Source organism: Trichechus manatus, unplaced genomic scaffold (assembly GCF_000243295.1).
Source record: "Trichechus manatus latirostris isolate Lorelei unplaced genomic scaffold, TriManLat1.0 scaffold00061, whole genome shotgun sequence".
In the NCBI taxonomy this organism is placed as follows: domain Eukaryota; kingdom Metazoa; phylum Chordata; class Mammalia; order Sirenia; family Trichechidae; genus Trichechus; species Trichechus manatus.
Window position 1 is genome coordinate 8575731 of NW_004443997.1, and position 16744 is coordinate 8592474.

The 16744-nt window shown below is 46.7% G+C and overlaps 1 protein-coding gene across 1 annotated transcript in view; it reads left to right on the top strand.

The window, feature by feature from the left end:
* The window catches only part of NOS1 (nitric oxide synthase 1), a 93314-nt gene that overhangs the window by 46136 nt on the left and 30434 nt on the right, over window positions 1-16744 (top strand). The window contains exons 8-15 of the mRNA XM_004379038.1: window positions 584-723; window positions 1350-1524; window positions 4873-4974; window positions 6432-6626; window positions 9195-9280; window positions 12065-12209; window positions 13629-13733; window positions 14261-14319. Coding sequence (XP_004379095.1) covers window positions 584-723; window positions 1350-1524; window positions 4873-4974; window positions 6432-6626; window positions 9195-9280; window positions 12065-12209; window positions 13629-13733; window positions 14261-14319 — 1007 coding nt within the window. The remainder of the gene's footprint in view (window positions 1-583; window positions 724-1349; window positions 1525-4872; window positions 4975-6431; window positions 6627-9194; window positions 9281-12064; window positions 12210-13628; window positions 13734-14260; window positions 14320-16744) is intronic.

Consider the following 16744-nt stretch of genomic DNA (forward strand, 5'->3'; position numbering starts at 1 on the left):
AACTTATCGTTAATAAATTAACATTAAATATGTTAATTAAATATATTATTAAAATTATTTTCTGTTTGCTTTTTTTAATGTGGCCACTAGAAATATTTAAATTACATATGTGACTGATATTATATTTCTCTCAGACAGTGCTGCTCTAATCAAATGCATATTATACACTGTTTCTAATACATACCCCTCATCAAATTCAGTAGACTTTCCTCTATGGCCCCCCATGCAAACATTCACAGAATAAGCCGCTGCAATGGCCAAGCCCTCTGCACAAGGACACCACAGATGCTACAATTAGTCAGATGCAGCCCTTGCGCTCCCGGAATCCCAGTGGCCAAGAAAGACCCAGAACATGTAAACTGTGGTGTTGTAGGAGAGGTTTGCACTCTGCCCATGCGGCCATGAGGAGTTATGTTATTTATGTGGTGATGTCAGGGAGCACTTTATATAGGAGGCCACGTGGCCCCACAGCCTCCAGAGGCAGGGACTGCCACTGGGTTTGCTTTGGGATCTCTGCCATCCCCCATACAGTCCTTGTGTCTGGAGGCTTGGCACCCACCTGACACAGCGGGTCTGGTTGCAGATCTGCATACAGCAGGGCTGGAAGCCCCCCAGAGGCCGCTTCGATGTCCTGCCACTCATGCTCCAGGCCAATGGCAACGACCCTGAGCTCTTCCAGATTCCTCCAGAGCTGGTGCTGGAGGTGCCCATCAGGCACCCCAAGTAAGAGGGGCTGAGATGGGGTGGTGAGGGTGGGTGGACTTGCCCAGCACCCCTCTGCCCATCCCCATGCCCCTACCTCTCTTGCCAGCCCAGACAGAGGCTGAAGGGAATCCTGGTTCCTCGTTCTGGGCAGGGTGGGCTTCCAGAAAATACAGTAAGTCCTCGTTGTCCAGCCTGGGGACCCCATCTTTCTGGCTTACAACCTCCCACATCACCCCACTCTTAAGCAACCAACAATTCCTTGCCCTTTTCCAGCCCTGAGGGTTGGGAGAGCAGGAGCACCTACTCTCTCATTGTGAGTGCCAGTTGGAAACAGAACCATTTAAAACTCGTCATGACCTGGTACAGACTCAATTCAGAAGGAATTTGGAGCTGGGAAAGAGCTGTGATGGCCGCGCCCAACAGCCCCAGTAGCATTAACACTCTTAGAGCCAAAGAAATCAATAGTGAGGTGTACCGGCTGTGGGCACAAAATTTAAGAGTGTGCCAAAATATTCAGTAATCGAGATAAGTACTATTTTAGTGCAGTATTTTTAAAAAATCAAAATTGATGTAAAAAAAATCCATGATGAGCAAAATATCAGAATTTTAAATACAGACACAGTGGGCTGTGTTGCTCTCTGCAGGTTTGAGTGGTTCAAGGACCTGGGGCTGAAGTGGTATGGTGTCCCTGCCGTGTCCAACATGCTCCTGGAGATCGGCGGCCTGGAGTTCAGTGCCTGCCCCTTCAGCGGCTGGTACATGGGCACAGAGATCGGCGTCCGCGACTACTGTGACAATTCACGCTACAACATTCTGGAGGTGTGGTCCCTGGTCACCATGAGGGGGCAGCACAAGGCAGAGGGTAGGGGTGGGGCCGGAAGTCCTTCCCTACAGCTGAACGCTGGAGCTTGGAGGCTGGAAAGGGTTAGAACAGAACCTGCGATGCTAGGGGGTAAAAACCAGTTGCTGTAGGGTCAACTTTGACTGTCCAGTCATGGTGACCCCATGTGCATCAGAATAGAACTGTGCTCCATAGGGTTTTCAGCTGATTTTTTGGAAGTAGATCACCAGGACTTCCTTCTGAGGTCCCTCTGGGTCAACTTGAGCCTCCAACCTTTTAGTTAGAAGCCGAGTGCGTTAACTTGTTGCACCACCCAGGGACTCCATAGGGGAAAACAAAAAAAGCTCAAACCAGTTGCCATCCAACTCATGGTGACCCCATGCATTTCAGGGACCTGTGCTCCATAGGGGTTTTCATGCTGTGATCTTTCAACGCCCCCTGGCAATCCCAGAGAAATCCATTTCATTAACAGTGATTAACAATAGTGAACACTCGCATTGTGCATGGTCAGAATGGTCTCCACAGCAAATGGTTTTTATATAATAGTTCTGCGTCTGCCAGGCACTGTTCAAGGCACTTTGCGTGTACTGCATTCTCAGTTAATCCTCACCACAACCTCAAGGTAGATACTGTGATAATCCCCTTTTTACAGATGCAGAAACTGGGGCCTTTCAGAGGACTGAAGTAAGGTGCTCAAGGTCACACAGCTAGTGAGAGGCAGGGCTGGGACGCAAACCCAGCCTGTATTTATGTAAAGCACTCTGGATTTATATATAGGCCTTAACCCTTTGGCTGCATGGCCTCTCAGTGTTAAACTTTGTTAGAAGGATTTGAGAATGACCCACGAACTTGGGGCTTTCTGAGTCTCTTTTCTGAAAAACGAGGGGGCAGGGTTGGCAGTGGTTCTCTGCCATAAGTGTTTCTCAGTGGAGGGTCTGACTCCCTTCCTCCTCCCTCTGACTCATCCTCATCTGCTGAGGAGAGCTGGGGCGGAGTATTCCTGTAGCTCAACTTTGGGGAAAGCATCAGGATTGCTATGTTTTTGTCAGCAAATGTTGTTCCTAACAACACTCTGCTGCCGTTGGCCTTGTTTCGAAGGAGGGCATGAAAAAACAGAGACGTTAATTTGGGGCCAATGTCACACAGTAAGTACGACCCAGAGTCAGGATTAAAACTCAGAACCAGGCATTAGTTTTGTGCTATGAAACCAATGCTCCTCAGCCTTGCTGCACATTAGAATTTCCTATGGAGCTTTATATGATGCCGGGTCCCCCTCCCTGGGATTCTGATTTAATTGGTTTGGGGTAGGGCCTGGGCCTCAATTTTTCAAAGCTCCCCAGGCGATTCTTGTGGGCAGCCACTGATCAAATGTAGGGCGGGAAAGGAAAAGACGCTTCAGGCAACTCCACAGATGTGGTTCAAGTTGCATTTGGAGAATTTTTAGGTCTTATCGTTTTTTGCTTTTTCTGCAAATTTCTATTCTTCTGGCCGAAATTATGCTGTATAAGTAACAATGCAGCGTGCCTGGCTATACACATTTTCCTGTCTCATAAAATAATGCACGTTTTATATGTATTTATGTAAAGCAGCAAGCTTCTTACGTTCTGTGTATATGTCACAGCTAAAGACCCCATGCCGAACCTAACATCCCAGCGTCAAAGAGTGACTTTATAAGTCTGTATTAATCCTGATCTGTGCTTACATTTCATGATCTCCCCTCCCATTCAGGCTGCAAAGAGTCGTCACCAGCTAACTTAAATGAACCTCTGCCGCACCAGCCTTCCTGTTCCAATTGCCACTAAGTGCAAATGTTGACAGCTAGGGCTGGGAAGCAATTTACCCAAACCTGAAAAATTGTCACAGTCTAGCCCGTAATGAGGCCTGGGTCCCCGCGAGTGACTGGGATTGACAGAGGAAATGAAAAGCAGGGCTTTAATTAATGAATTTGCTACTGGGGCTTCTCCCCTCCTGACATCAGCTTCTGCTGCACCGTGAGCTGGGACATCCATGTCATGCATGAGTTGTGTTTTTCAAGGCATTTTGCTAACGGTGTCCGCTGGTTGGGTGGCAGCTCCCCAGGTCTGGGAATTACGCATTTCCCTGGGCTCCGGCTCTGATGCGAACTTGCTCTGTGGATGTTGGGTAAGTCTCCATGCCTCTCTGAGCCTCGGTTTTCTCATCTGTCAGATGGAGTCAGGCGGGTGTCCCCATGAGCTCAAATCGTCTGTGATCTAGATTCCAAGTCATGGCTATTTCAGGGGTGGAACGTGACGGGGCAGGGAGCTTTTCCAAATAGGAATCAGACGTGTTACTCCCCAACTCACGCCTCTGCTTAGAACCCTCAAAACATTCCCCATACCACTTGGAATAAAATCCTGACCCCTTGGCACAGTCCCCTAGACCCTGCATGATCTGGCCCTGCCCCCCTTTCCCACCAAGCTCCCCCTCACTCACTACCATCTAAACACGCAGGCCCACGATCGGCCCCATCACTTGCTGGGTCTCTGCGCTTGCTGTTCTCCCCAGGTCTGTGAATGTCTTCTTTCTTCTCGTTTGTTGTCGTGTGCCATCAAGTCGATTCTGACTCATAACGACCTTTTAGGACAGAGGTGGTAATCTTTACGGGAGCAGATTGCCGTAAAGGTGTTCTCTCCCTCGGAGCGGCTAGTGAGTTCAAATCGTTGACCTTTCAGTTAGCAGCCGAGCGTTTTAACCATTGTGCCACTAGGGCTCCTCTCATCATTTAGGTCTTGACTTATATGCCATATCCTCAGTGGGCCTTCCCTGACTCCCCTGGCTGAATTCGCCCTGCCCCCATCTCCCTCTTCATCCCATCTCTCGGTCTTATTTTCTTCGTAGGAATTAGCACTTACAATATTAACTATCCCTCTCCCCCACTAAAGCGTAAGCTCGCTAATTAAAGGGCCAGCCAAGTCTCTCTAGTTTCCTATTGCTAGTAAAAACAACAGACAATTGCCATTCAGTCGGTTTCAACTCATGGTGACCCCTTGTGTGTCAGAGTAAAACTGTTCCATAGGGTTTTCAATGACGGATTTTTCAGAAGTGGATCACCGGCCTTTCTTCCAAGGTACCTCTTGGTGGACTCAAACCTCCACCTTTCTGTTAGCATCCCAGCTCCTCAACCGTTTGCATCACCAGGGACTCCACCTGGTGCTGGTAGGTTATCACTTAAGTCTTCAGAGTGAGTACATCAGTCTGTGAATGAGTTGATTCATTAATTAGCAGATTTGTAATGACACTAGGCCTGTCCCTCTTTAGCCCAGAGATGCCCCAGTCTGTGAGTCTGTGTTTCCTTCCCCTTCTAGGAAGTGGCCAAGAAGATGAACTTGGACATGAGGAAGACGTCCTCCCTATGGAAGGACCAAGCTCTGGTGGAAATCAACATTGCTGTTCTCTACAGCTTCCAGGTAGCCCCGGGCATGCATCTTCCAATGGAAACTAAGACCTTTCAGAGCCTCAGCTGTAGAGGGTGAAGAGACCCAGCTCCCAGGAACACCTTCAGGGGGATTCTGCCCACCAGCACGGGCTACTTCCTTGGTGCATGCCTTCCTCTCAATGTGGATCTTGGGTGGGGTCGTACGATGAAGAGATGGATAGATAGGGGAGAGGGTTCATGACTTGTTGCTTACAATTGTTTAGAGTTGACCTGGCAAGCATCCTCTCTCTAGCCATAACTTAGGGACTCAGACTATCATATCACAGTGACAATTGTCATCATTATCAGAAACATAAAAAGCCAGTTGCGACTGAGTCAACTCAAACTCAAGGTCACCCATAGGTATCAGAGTCCAGCTATGCTCCATAGGGTTTTCAGTGGCTGATTTTTCAGTAGTAGATCACCAGGACTTTCTTCCAAGGTGCCTCTGGGTAGACTTGAACCACCAAACTTTCGGTCTGCAGCCAAGCACATTAACCATGTGCACCACCCAGGGATGCGCCTCTGTGACAGAGAGTAACGTCTATTACACAGGTCTCTGGGATTGCCCGGGAGAATCTCAGTCTTTGCCTCTTGTCCTGGCATAATTATTAATAAGGACCCCATCAGTGACATATTGCCTCTAAATGTATATGGCTCTGTGCTAACTGGAATCGTAGTAGGAGAGCTATACAATTTATCATTGAAACCAGAACACTTTTAAAAACAAAAGGAGCAGAGAGGTGATTTTTTTTAAAAAAAGTAAAGGAAGGGGGCAAAGTTTTGCAGGCAGAGGGGGAAAGCACTGCTCGCATAAGATGTGAATCTTATCCCCCACAGACCACTTCAGACCCCAGAGCTGAGTTACCAGCCATTCATTCAACCCACTTTGTCGTGATGTATTTGTCCCATTTTTAATAAACTCACTCTTACTACTTAAACATTTTTGTTTTAAGAGGATGTTGTATCCCCACCATAAGTGGACAGCCAGTATCTGGGGCCATAAGTAGAAAGTAATTATAAAATTAAATAAACAGACAAGCACAAGGAGAACAAAGCAAAGCTGTTAAATTCTAGCCAGACACTGCCAGAGGTTCTGAGCCCAAGACTGGTTCTCTCCTTGTTAAAATAATAATAAGGGTAGATATGGTGAATGTTTTGTTACCTATATATTTACTACAATAAAAACATTAAATTAAATTTTTAAAAAAGAGAGAGGAAGAATAGCAAGAGAGGTATTAAAGACACATTTGCACCAATCAGAGACTTTCTCCTTCGTATAATCCCGATTGAGAGAGAATTCAGAGAGAATCACTTTCTCACTTTGCACTGCCTGAGATCATCTTGGGATCACCCTTTCGGAAATGCCGCCTGTGGGGGAGGGAATCCCAAAATACCTCATCTTCTCATACCTCCTAACTCCTTGTCTGTCCCCTCTCCCTCCCACAGAGTGACAAAGTGACCATCGTCGACCATCACTCTGCCACTGAGTCCTTCATTAAGCACATGGAGAATGAGTACCGCTGCCGGGGGGGCTGCCCAGCTGACTGGGTGTGGATTGTGCCCCCCATGTCTGGCAGCATCACCCCTGTCTTCCACCAGGAGATGCTCAACTACCGGCTCACCCCCTGTTTCGAGTACCAGGTCCTGCCCCCTCCCTGCCTCTGTGACTGGGCTGATCGTTCCATTCCCTCATCCTCATGGCCTCCCCAATTCTAGTATCTCTCACCCTTCCCTAGAAGAGGCTTGAGGCTGAAGTAGCCAGAGTCGGCAAGTACCAGGAAGGACATCAGAGCCCTCAGAATGCCCCAATACAGTACAGTCCTTCCTCGCTGCTTCCTGAGCTGAGAGAGTCCTCTGATGAGGGATGGAGTTTGGTGCTCCACGTTTGATGGGGGTTGGCTGACTGTGTAAACTCTTTTCATGCTGAGGTATAAAAGCAGTGGAAGGCAGTGGGTTTAAAGTATGGATTTTGGAACCAGAGTGTCTGGGTTTAAATCCCAGCTCTGCGTCTTGCTACGCATGTAACTTTAAGCAAGCTGCATAACCCCTCTTTGCCTCAGTTTCCTGGCCTGTAAAATGTGGGTGATATTAATACCTCCTGTCCAGGGTTGTGAGCATGAAATGAATGAATGAATACATGTAAAAATACTAAGAAAAGTGCCTGACCCAAAGTAAGTGCTCAGTTGTGGTTTGCCATACTTATAAATTGTTGTTGTTAGTTGGTATCATATCAGCCCCTGACTCATGGCGACCCCATGCCCAACTGATCAAAACACAGCTTGGTCCTGTGCCATACCCATAATCAATTATGGATTGGACCACTGTAATCCATAGAGTTTTTGTTGGCTAATTTTTGGAAGTAGATCACCAGGCCTTTCTTCCTAGGCTGTTTTAGTGTTACGCAGCGTTTCATTCCATTGTGCATGGGGTCGCCATGATTCGGGGTCTGGCCTGACAGCAGCTAACAACAACAACTTCATAAAACCCAGGAGATTACTTAGTACCTGTAATAAACTGGTGGCATAGTGGTTAAGAGTTCAGCTGCTAACTAAAAAGTTGGCAGTTCGAATCCAGCAGCTGCTCCTTGGAAACCCTATGGGGCAGTTCTACTCTGTCCTGCAGGATTGCTATGACTCTAAATTGACTCAGTGGCAACAAGTTTGGTTTGGTTTATAATAAACTAACATCCTAGCTCAGAGTTCTCCAAAAAAAATGTAATATAAGCCATATAAACAATTTAAAAATTTGTAGTAGCTACATTAAAAAAGTAAAAAGAAAGCTGAAATTAATTCTAATAATATTTATCCTAAATATTATCTTTTCAATGTGTAATCAATATAAAATTTATTAATGAGATATTTTACATTCTTCTTTTCATACTGAGTCTTTGATACCAGTGTGTATTTTATACTTGGAGCACATCTCAATTCAGACTCGCCACATTCCAAGTGCTCAGTAGCCACCTGTGGCAAGTGGCTACTGTATTGGACAGCACAGGTCATGCTGGAGGCCTGACAGAGGCAAATGAATAATGAGGAGTCACGAAAAGGGAGTTGGAGCGGGGCAGAGGGCTGAGTGGGGGTCTGGTAGGATAATGCAGAGAGGTAGACCACCCACTCTGTGGTCACCAGTGGCAAAGTCACCCCCTTCAAGGGCTGAGGGGTGTGCATAGCTGTTGTTGTTAGGTGCTGTAAAGTTGGTTCCGACTCATAGCGACCCTATGTACAACGGAACGAAACACTGCCATGTCCTGCGCCATCCTCACAATTACTGCTATGTTTCAGCCCATTGTTGCAGCCACTGTGTCAATCCATCTCATTGAGGGTCTTCCTCTCTTTCACTGACCCTCTACTTTACCAAGCATGATGTCTTTCTCCAGGGACTGGTCCCTCCTGATAACATGTCCAAAGTACATGATACAAAGTCTCGCCATTCTCACTTCTAAGGAGCATTCTGGCTGTACTTCTTCCCAGAAAGACTTGGTCGTTCTTCTGGCAGTCCATGGTATATTCTTTACCAACACCACAATTCAAAGGCATCAATTCTTCTTCGGTGTTCCTTACTCATTGTCCAGCTTTCACATGCATATGAGGCAATTGAAAATACCATGACTTGGGTCAGGTGCACCTTAGTCCTCCAAGTGACATCTTTGCTTTTTAACACTTTAAAGAGGTCTTTTGCAGCAGATTTGCCCAACACACAGCTGGGCAGTCAAAAAGCCTCTAGGGAGTCCTCAGCGTCTCCCCTACCCGAAAGAAAAAAAAAAAACGAGTTGCCATCTAGTCGATTCTGACTCATGGCGACCTCATGTGTTTCAGAGCAGAACCGTGCAACATAGAGTTTTCAATGGCTATGATTTTTCAGAAGTAGAATACCAAGCCTTTCTTCCGAGGTCCCTGTGGATAGATTCAAACTGCCAACCTCTCAGTTAGTAGCCAAGTGGTTAACCGTTTGCACCACCAACGGACTCTGAGCATCTCCCCTAAAAAAAAACCCAAACCAGTTACCGTCAAGTCCACTCTGACTCCTAGCAACACCGTAGGACAGAGTAGGACTGCCCCATAGGGTTTCCAAGGAGCAGCGGCTGAATTCGAACTGCCAACCTTTTGGTTAGCTGCCGAGCTCTTAACCACTGCGCCATCAGGGCTCAGCATCTCCCAGGAGGAGCCAAATCCCTTCACTGCAGTGATTGTCATTCTCTCTCCCTAGCCTGATCCTTGGAACACCCATGTCTGGAAAGGCACCAATGGGACCCCCACAAAGCGGCGAGCCATTGGCTTCAAGAAGCTGGCAGAGTGAGTTTCCTGCAGGGAGGGTAGCGGGATTGGTGGGTGAGTGTAGCCACAGACTCACACAGCCCCAGAAGAGGAGTCTGGGCTGATGTGAGTCCTTCCTGACCCCCTGTATGATATGATTGCTCCATTTTCTCCAACTCCCTTGTGCCTTCTTTGCCTCAGAGACTAGGATGCTAATGTTTCCACACCCTTCCTCCTTCCCAATCTCACTTTCCTTGCCCCAGCTTTCTAAATTCTTGCCCTGGAGGTAGTAGTGATGTGGTTCTCCAAATAACAATAATACCTTGATTTGCAACATTTGCCAATTTCTCTAGTGTAAATATTCCCACCATGGTCGATTTCAAGCTACCAATAGGAAGTTACCAAACCCGGAGCTGGGAAGAGCTGGGATGAGCCAGCTCCAGCACACTACTACCTAGACGGCACTATGGTTCAGGTCTGGACTCATACCTGATTCACTCATTGATTTATTAATTCGTTCAGTCAATCAGTAAGTATTGAGTGCCTACTTTGTGGCAGGCACTATGCTAGGCTCTAGGAATGCCACAGTGAACCAAAGAAACGTGGTGACTGCCCTCATGAAGCTCACAGGCATCCACTTGTAAAAGAATCACACAAATATAGGCAGCACTGCAGTTGTGACAAGTGCCATCGAGGAAAGGTTCATGGTGCTGTGAAACAGAGACTTAACCAAGGTTGGGAGGTCAGGGAGGGCTTCCTTGAAGAGGTGACAATTGAGCTGAACAATGAGGTGAATGAGACTCAACTGAGCAAAGAGGGGCAGGAAGGGGGTTTTAGACCAAGGCAACAGTATAGGCCAAGGCTACTGAGAAGTGAGTTTTCTGAAGAACTCTTGGCCAGGCAGGGGGCCAGTGGACAAGTAGAGTGGGACCAACTGAGAAGGTTTAATAGGGATGTCAGCCTTCTGCCCAAAGGATGCACTCAGCAGAGACCCCTGCTTGGAGCTAACTTTCTGGCAGTGGAGGTAGGTATGCATTGAGCTACCCACTCTCTTCCTCAGCTCTCTTGGGTCCAGAAATCTCTGTGTATGACTTCCAGTTGTGTAACAGATGCCATCATGCCCTGGACCCCAGAGACAAGACACTGGTGGGCTTTGCAGGGACTCAAACCTAGGTCCTGGCTAAATTAATATGGTCCGTGGCTCTCCCACTTTCTCCTTTCCTCTGTCTCTCTTTCTTATTCTCTTTCTCCTTCCCTGTCTCCTTCAGCCAAGGGAGAACTCATCAGCAGCTATTCTTTCCCTAACGACAGGTTTACACATTTTCTCTGGGATGGTAGCCTTTGGCTTCAGTTCAGTTCAGCTGTCTCAGGAGGGAGAGGGAAGGGAGGAATCTAAAACGTTAATTGCACTATTAAGATGGGGGCAGAAACAATGGGAGTTAATTATAGATGCGTTTTTTATGCTCAGATCATTCAAAGGGAACCCTCCAGGCACCTTTTATTACTTTCTGTTTCTCTCCCTTAGCTCTGAGCGTGCCTGCTGTGTGGGTGGCTTCCGTAATTCTAAAAAATGATGAATTTACCACCAATAATCCCCAGGTGGAGGATAATTAGCGATTTGTCTACACTTAAGATTCCTAGTTAGAAGAGGGGTGCTTGCTCAGGGTTTGAGCCCAGGTATTCCTGAGCCTCAGGCCTGACTGCCACCCCCTCCGCCAGGAGCGGGAAAGGAAAACTGGTCTGGCTTTGCTGGCTTGCCAGGAAAAGCTGAAACTTGACATTTCACCTCCCCTGGGCTTTGGTGGCATAGTGGTTAAGTGCTACGGTTGCTAACCAAACAGGTCGGTAGTTTGAATCCACCAGGCGCTCCTTGGAAACTCTGCGGGCCAGTTCTACTCTGTCCTATAGGGTCCCTGTGAGTCAGAATCGACCCGACAGCAATGGGTTTTGTTTTGTTTTGTGGGTCGATGGAAGGAAGGAATTTTAAAGATGCTGCCACCAAAGCCCCGCCCCCCACCAAAAAAAAAGCAAAACAAACCTATTGTCGAGTCGATTCTGACTCATAGCAACCCTATAAGACAGAGTAGAACTTCCCCCATAGGGTTTCCAAGGCTGTAATCTGCACAGGAGCAGACCGCCATGTCTTTCTCCCACAGAGCTGCTGGTAGGTTCAAACCACCCACCTTTTGGTTTACAGCCAAACACTTACCTACTGTGTCACCGGGGCTCCTTCCATTGACAGATATGTATTTAGTGTTGATTTGGTGTCAGGCTCTGGGCAAGACCCTATATGATAAGCAATGATGAGTTAATCAGACATGGCCTTCCTTTTCGGATGCATAAACCTCTAAATTATTAATGATTGATTCCCCTGTCTCTCTCACGTGCACACACACACCCTAGAATGTAAGCTCCATAACACGTCCATAAGATGTTCTCTGCGTTCTTCAGCTCCTATAACAAGGTTGGGCACGTAGTTAGGCACTCAACACGTATTTGGTGAACGAACAAATGAATGATGATCCTTTGGGGCAATGCTTGGCAAATCAAGGTTCCCAAGAATGAGGTCTATCAATCCAGTAACTAACCAACTCTTTTAGCTTGTGACTTGTTGGACTTGGAGGGTCAAGTAGAGGAGTCAATATGGTGCCTAAACTCAGGGGCTTCTATTGTCTCTAAGGGGACCCCTGAAATCATCAGAGATGGAGAGTAAGTTCTCACCTGTTACATTTCACAGATCGTGTTTCCTGTCTAAAAGTCCTGACCCAGCATCTTCTTTCCCTTCTCCATTTCCCATTTTTCCTCTGCATCCTCTTCCCCCAGAGCCGTCAAGTTCTCCGCCAAGCTGATGGGGCAGGCAATGGCCAAGAGGGTCAAAGCGACCATCCTTTACGCCACAGAGACAGGCAAATCGCAGGCCTATGCCAAATCCTTGTGTGAGATCTTCAAACATGCCTTTGATGCCAAGGTGGGTAGGGGGCATGCCAGCTGCTGGGCCCCTCGTGGTGATTAAAGATGGGAAGAGGAGAGAGGGAAGGCAACAGAGAAGAACCCTTTGAGAATGGATAAAAGCACATCCCAAGATGCCCATTAGCATATATGTATATACACACACATTTGCATAAATGTCGGGGGATTGTGATTCCCTTCTCCCATAGACCCTCCAGAGGTTGAAGAATCCCAAGATAAAATTCTCATCTCCAAGCAAAATGTTAGAGGGTTTATGAGAAATAATCCTGGTGTCAGTTTGGGAAACTCCAGTAAACGTAGTTCAACAGGTTTCTTTGCTATAGTACTTCTCAGAGCCTTTAATCTGAAAGTGTGTATTATAATCACCAAAAGAGGAGGGATAAACTATAAATGTTCCCCAAACATACTTGACCACGGATTGCTTATTTTCATGGAGCATCTTAGGAGACTGAGGTTCCTTACAACCTGCTTTGAGAAATGTTGTTCAAGTGATGTCAGGATACAAGGCAACAATCCTTCCCTAAGACAGACATCTCAGACTTGTTTGGCCCAGTTCCTTCACACTATTGGTGGGAGATTAGAGAGAATACTCGCAGACCTGGTCCTTAATTTATGATTCAACTGGGTCGTTCCTGGCCTAAGTGTCTTCAGGAAGAGTCCAGGATCTGTGTTGGTTATAAGTAGTCCAAGGGTCTAAGGATCTCCCTCAAGATCTTCCAATCCCTGACCATTGCCCCAGAATCTCCACAGTTATTTAGATCACGGTGACCATAATAAGGTCCTACCCTACCAGAAAGCTTTTAGCTCTACCATCTTGGGCTGGTTGAAATAATGACAACCCAGAGCTTTTGGTCCTCCTTCCCAAGGACATGACATCTTTTCCCTCTTTCTCTGCTTCTCCTTCCTCCATCACTCTTTGTCCCCTGCCACTTCTTCTCTCTCATCATGTGAAATGATGGATTCTGTAGTCAAGTTATAAAAATTTTAATGAAGATTTTATTTGGGAGTAAACCAAATTGCTGCAGCAAGGAAGCCTGGCACTCAAGAGGAGATACCAAAGACTTCAGTTTGAGAAAGATGGTGGTCTCCTTTTATAAAAAGCTTTGGGAAAGTTAATTGGGGAAAAGAGGAACGGGTTCTGGGAAAGTGTTATTTACACAAAGATGGGTCCTTTCGAAGTGGGGACAAAATTGTAATTGGGCCACGTATCTTTCCTTTCGTTTGCAATAGGTGCAAGGGTTCTTGACTTCACTATGATGAAGTCTCAGGAGAATGTGGGTTTGGAAAATACCTGTTAAGTAAGATTTATAGGTGGAAGCCCCTGGGGCTGGTCTAAACTGGTTAAAGTCACTTGTAGCTGGCAGTCACCTTCTTTCTTCCGCTCCCTCCCCACTTCTTTCCCCCATCTTCCACCTAGGTGATGTCCATGGAAGAATATGACATCGTGCACCTGGAACATGAAACTCTGGTCCTGGTGGTTACCAGCACCTTTGGCAATGGAGACCCCCCTGAGAATGGGGAGGTGAGATAAGCCAGCACGTGGTCCTATCAGTGGGAAGAAAGGAGGGGCAGCAGTTGGGTCCCTCTCCCTACACCTATTACTCAGTGTCTTTGATTTGCATCCAAGTTATGCAAAGACTGTACAATTCCAAGTTATCGATCTACTAGTGCCCACTGATTAGCCGGACCATAGTAACAGTTTTGTCACTTCAGTGAGCTAAGTGTTTGGAATGGATGCTCCAGTAAAGAGCCTGGAGTCCCTTACCCTAGATGAAAGAAGTGGAGAGAATATTTTTAGAGAGAGAAGGCCACAAAGAGGAGCTGTGTGCTGGAGATGGGAGGTCACACGTATAGTCCTTTGAACAGCTGGCCCTTCCATGGCTTCTGCAGCTCAAGCATGGCTGCCCAGCCTGCATCCTTGCCCATCCATGACATCCTGGCTCCCATGCATCAGGCCCTCTTTTGCCAGCCAGGACTCCAGACCCTCAGTACTCAACCCTGCTCTGGATTGAATAATACATAGTTCACATTTTGCCCATCTCTTTCCAGAAATTCGGCTGTGCTTTGATGGAAATGAGGCATCCCAACTCTATACAGGAAGAAAGAAAGTAAGTGAATGACCCCTCCATTGTCACATGTCACCTCCTGAGGGTAGCTGAAAAGTGTCTTATGGCAGCAGGGGTTCGCATTTGAGTTCTGGATGGTGGTTGCAACCTAAAGTCCATCTGAGAACAATTTTGAGGTGGCAGACGGGTGTCTGTGTTTTGATATTTTGATCCCTGTCTAGGAGGTCTTGCCTAAGTCACCTCACAGCCCTGTGCCTCAGTTTCTTTTTCTCTCAAATAGGGATCATAATACCTGCCTTAACTTTCTAATTTGTAAGAATCAAATTAAAAAATAGATGTTAAGAGCCCGGTGAAAATTTAACAGCACTGTGTAAATATCAGTTCTTATGACCCCCCCTCCCTTTGGAGACCTATGTTCAAAATCAATGAAGTGAAATTTTTCCCTACAGGCTTTGTATCTGATGCTCATGGTGGAGTTACAGCTAATATGGAGGTTGAGTTCAAAAGATTAGATGCCTCCTAAGGTGAAAAGACAGAGCCCTGGTGGTGCAGTGGTTAAGAGCTTGGCTGCTTACCAAAAGGTCAGCAGTTCTAATCCACCAGCCACTCCTCGGAAACCCTACGGGGCAGTTCTACTCTGTCCTACAGGGTCACTGTGAGTCGCAATCAACTTGACGGCAACGGGTTTGGTTTTGTGGTTTTTAAGGTGAAAAGTACCTATAGTCAAAAGATGTTCACCATGGAATTGCATCTAAGGTGGGGGTTGGGTTCTAAAGGTATTTTGTAAGGTGGAAGAGCACCTGCAGTCAAAATTACCCTTGAAAAGCCCTTAAATTCTCCATAAAGTATAGAATATATGGCTAGTACACACTCAGCCACGTTTCAACGAGTCCGTCACAGCATTGCCTCCAGCATGGAGCAGACCACTGCGTCTAAAATTGAGCATCACATGATGTAACTGGCTGTGTTTACAGGCTGTGTTATACAGAAAGTCCCTTTTGGTGTTCTTCTTGCCGAGCACAAGTTGCCGCATTCACATACATCTGATATCCAGGGTGGACAGTAGCTGCGCCCCTTGTGGTCGGCCTTGGTTCTGCATCCAACTTCAGCATCTTAGTCCTCACTTGCTGCCCCTTCCTTCCCATCCCACCCTGGGTGGTCTCCTAGCAGGTTCCCCCTTACATCTCCTTCAGAGAGAGAGAGAGATAGGGCACCATCCATTATCCCCTCTAGGTACCCGGAACCCTTGCGCTTCTTTCCCCGTAAAGGGCCTTCCTCCCCCAGTGGTGACAGAGAAGTCCAAGGTCTGGCTGCAGTCCGTGACAGCCAGCACAGGTAGAGTGAGTGTGTGTTTGCATGTGTGTGCATGTGTGTGTGTGCTAGTATGTGTGTGTGTGCTCAGTGCCCAAGCATCCAAGGCCACATCCATTTTCCCAGGGCTGCTGTGGCGCCATGTGGTCTCAAGGAGACTTGAGTCCTAATGCAGGCTGTGCCACTAACTCACTAAGCAGCCTTAAGCAAGTTGCTTGACCTCTCCAGACCTCAGTCTTTCTCACCTGCCAAATGGGGAGAAATAATCTCTCCTCTGCCCACCTCTGGGGGTTATCATGAAGATCAGAGGATAATCACAAGTAGGAAAGCGTTTGGAAAAACCAAAAACCTCATACAAATACACATGCCATTATTTTTTACCCCCACAACCATCTCTCCCACACTAACAACCCAGCCACCCCCTGATACGGTGCTGCATGGCTTATTTGGCGGAGTGACTCAGTGTGAGACTATTTTAGGGCAGAAAATACACGTGCATATATTTAGAACTTTTCCAATGCTGGAGCGAAAACTTTGAAGAACATCCAGCTTAGACATCCTGCTGCCAGAATGCGCAATTTCCTTTTTTTGTCTTTTGCTCTCAGATTTGTGTGTTGAGTTTTTGTTTTGAGTTTTGAGTTTTTGTTGGTTCTTTTTTTTTTTGCTCTTGTCTGTGAACAAAACTTACCACTTTGAGAGGAAAACTGGGAAATTGGATTTATTTTGAGTCCCAAGTCTAATGCTGAGGTTTCAGTCCCAAAAAATCTTTCTTCTCCTTAAAAACAATTTCCTAGGAAATCCAAGCTCTTTTCATGCCAGGTGAAGATGTTTATGTTTACTATAGCAGCTGGCAGACCCTTGAAATACGTAAGAAGCATAGCTTTTATGGGAGGAGAGGGTGAATGGGACCGTCAGCGCTGTCCAATAGAACTTTTTGGGATGATGTAGATATTCCATGTCTGGGCTGTCCAGTACTGCAGCCACTAACCACACACAGCTCTTAAGCACTTGAAATGTGGCTAGTGCAAGTGATCAACTAAATTTTTATTTTATTTAATTTTAAGTTTAAATAGCCACATGTAGCTAATGGCTACATGATAAACAGAGAAAATATTGAGTTGTCAAGGATTTCATTTTACTTGGATCCACAATCAAC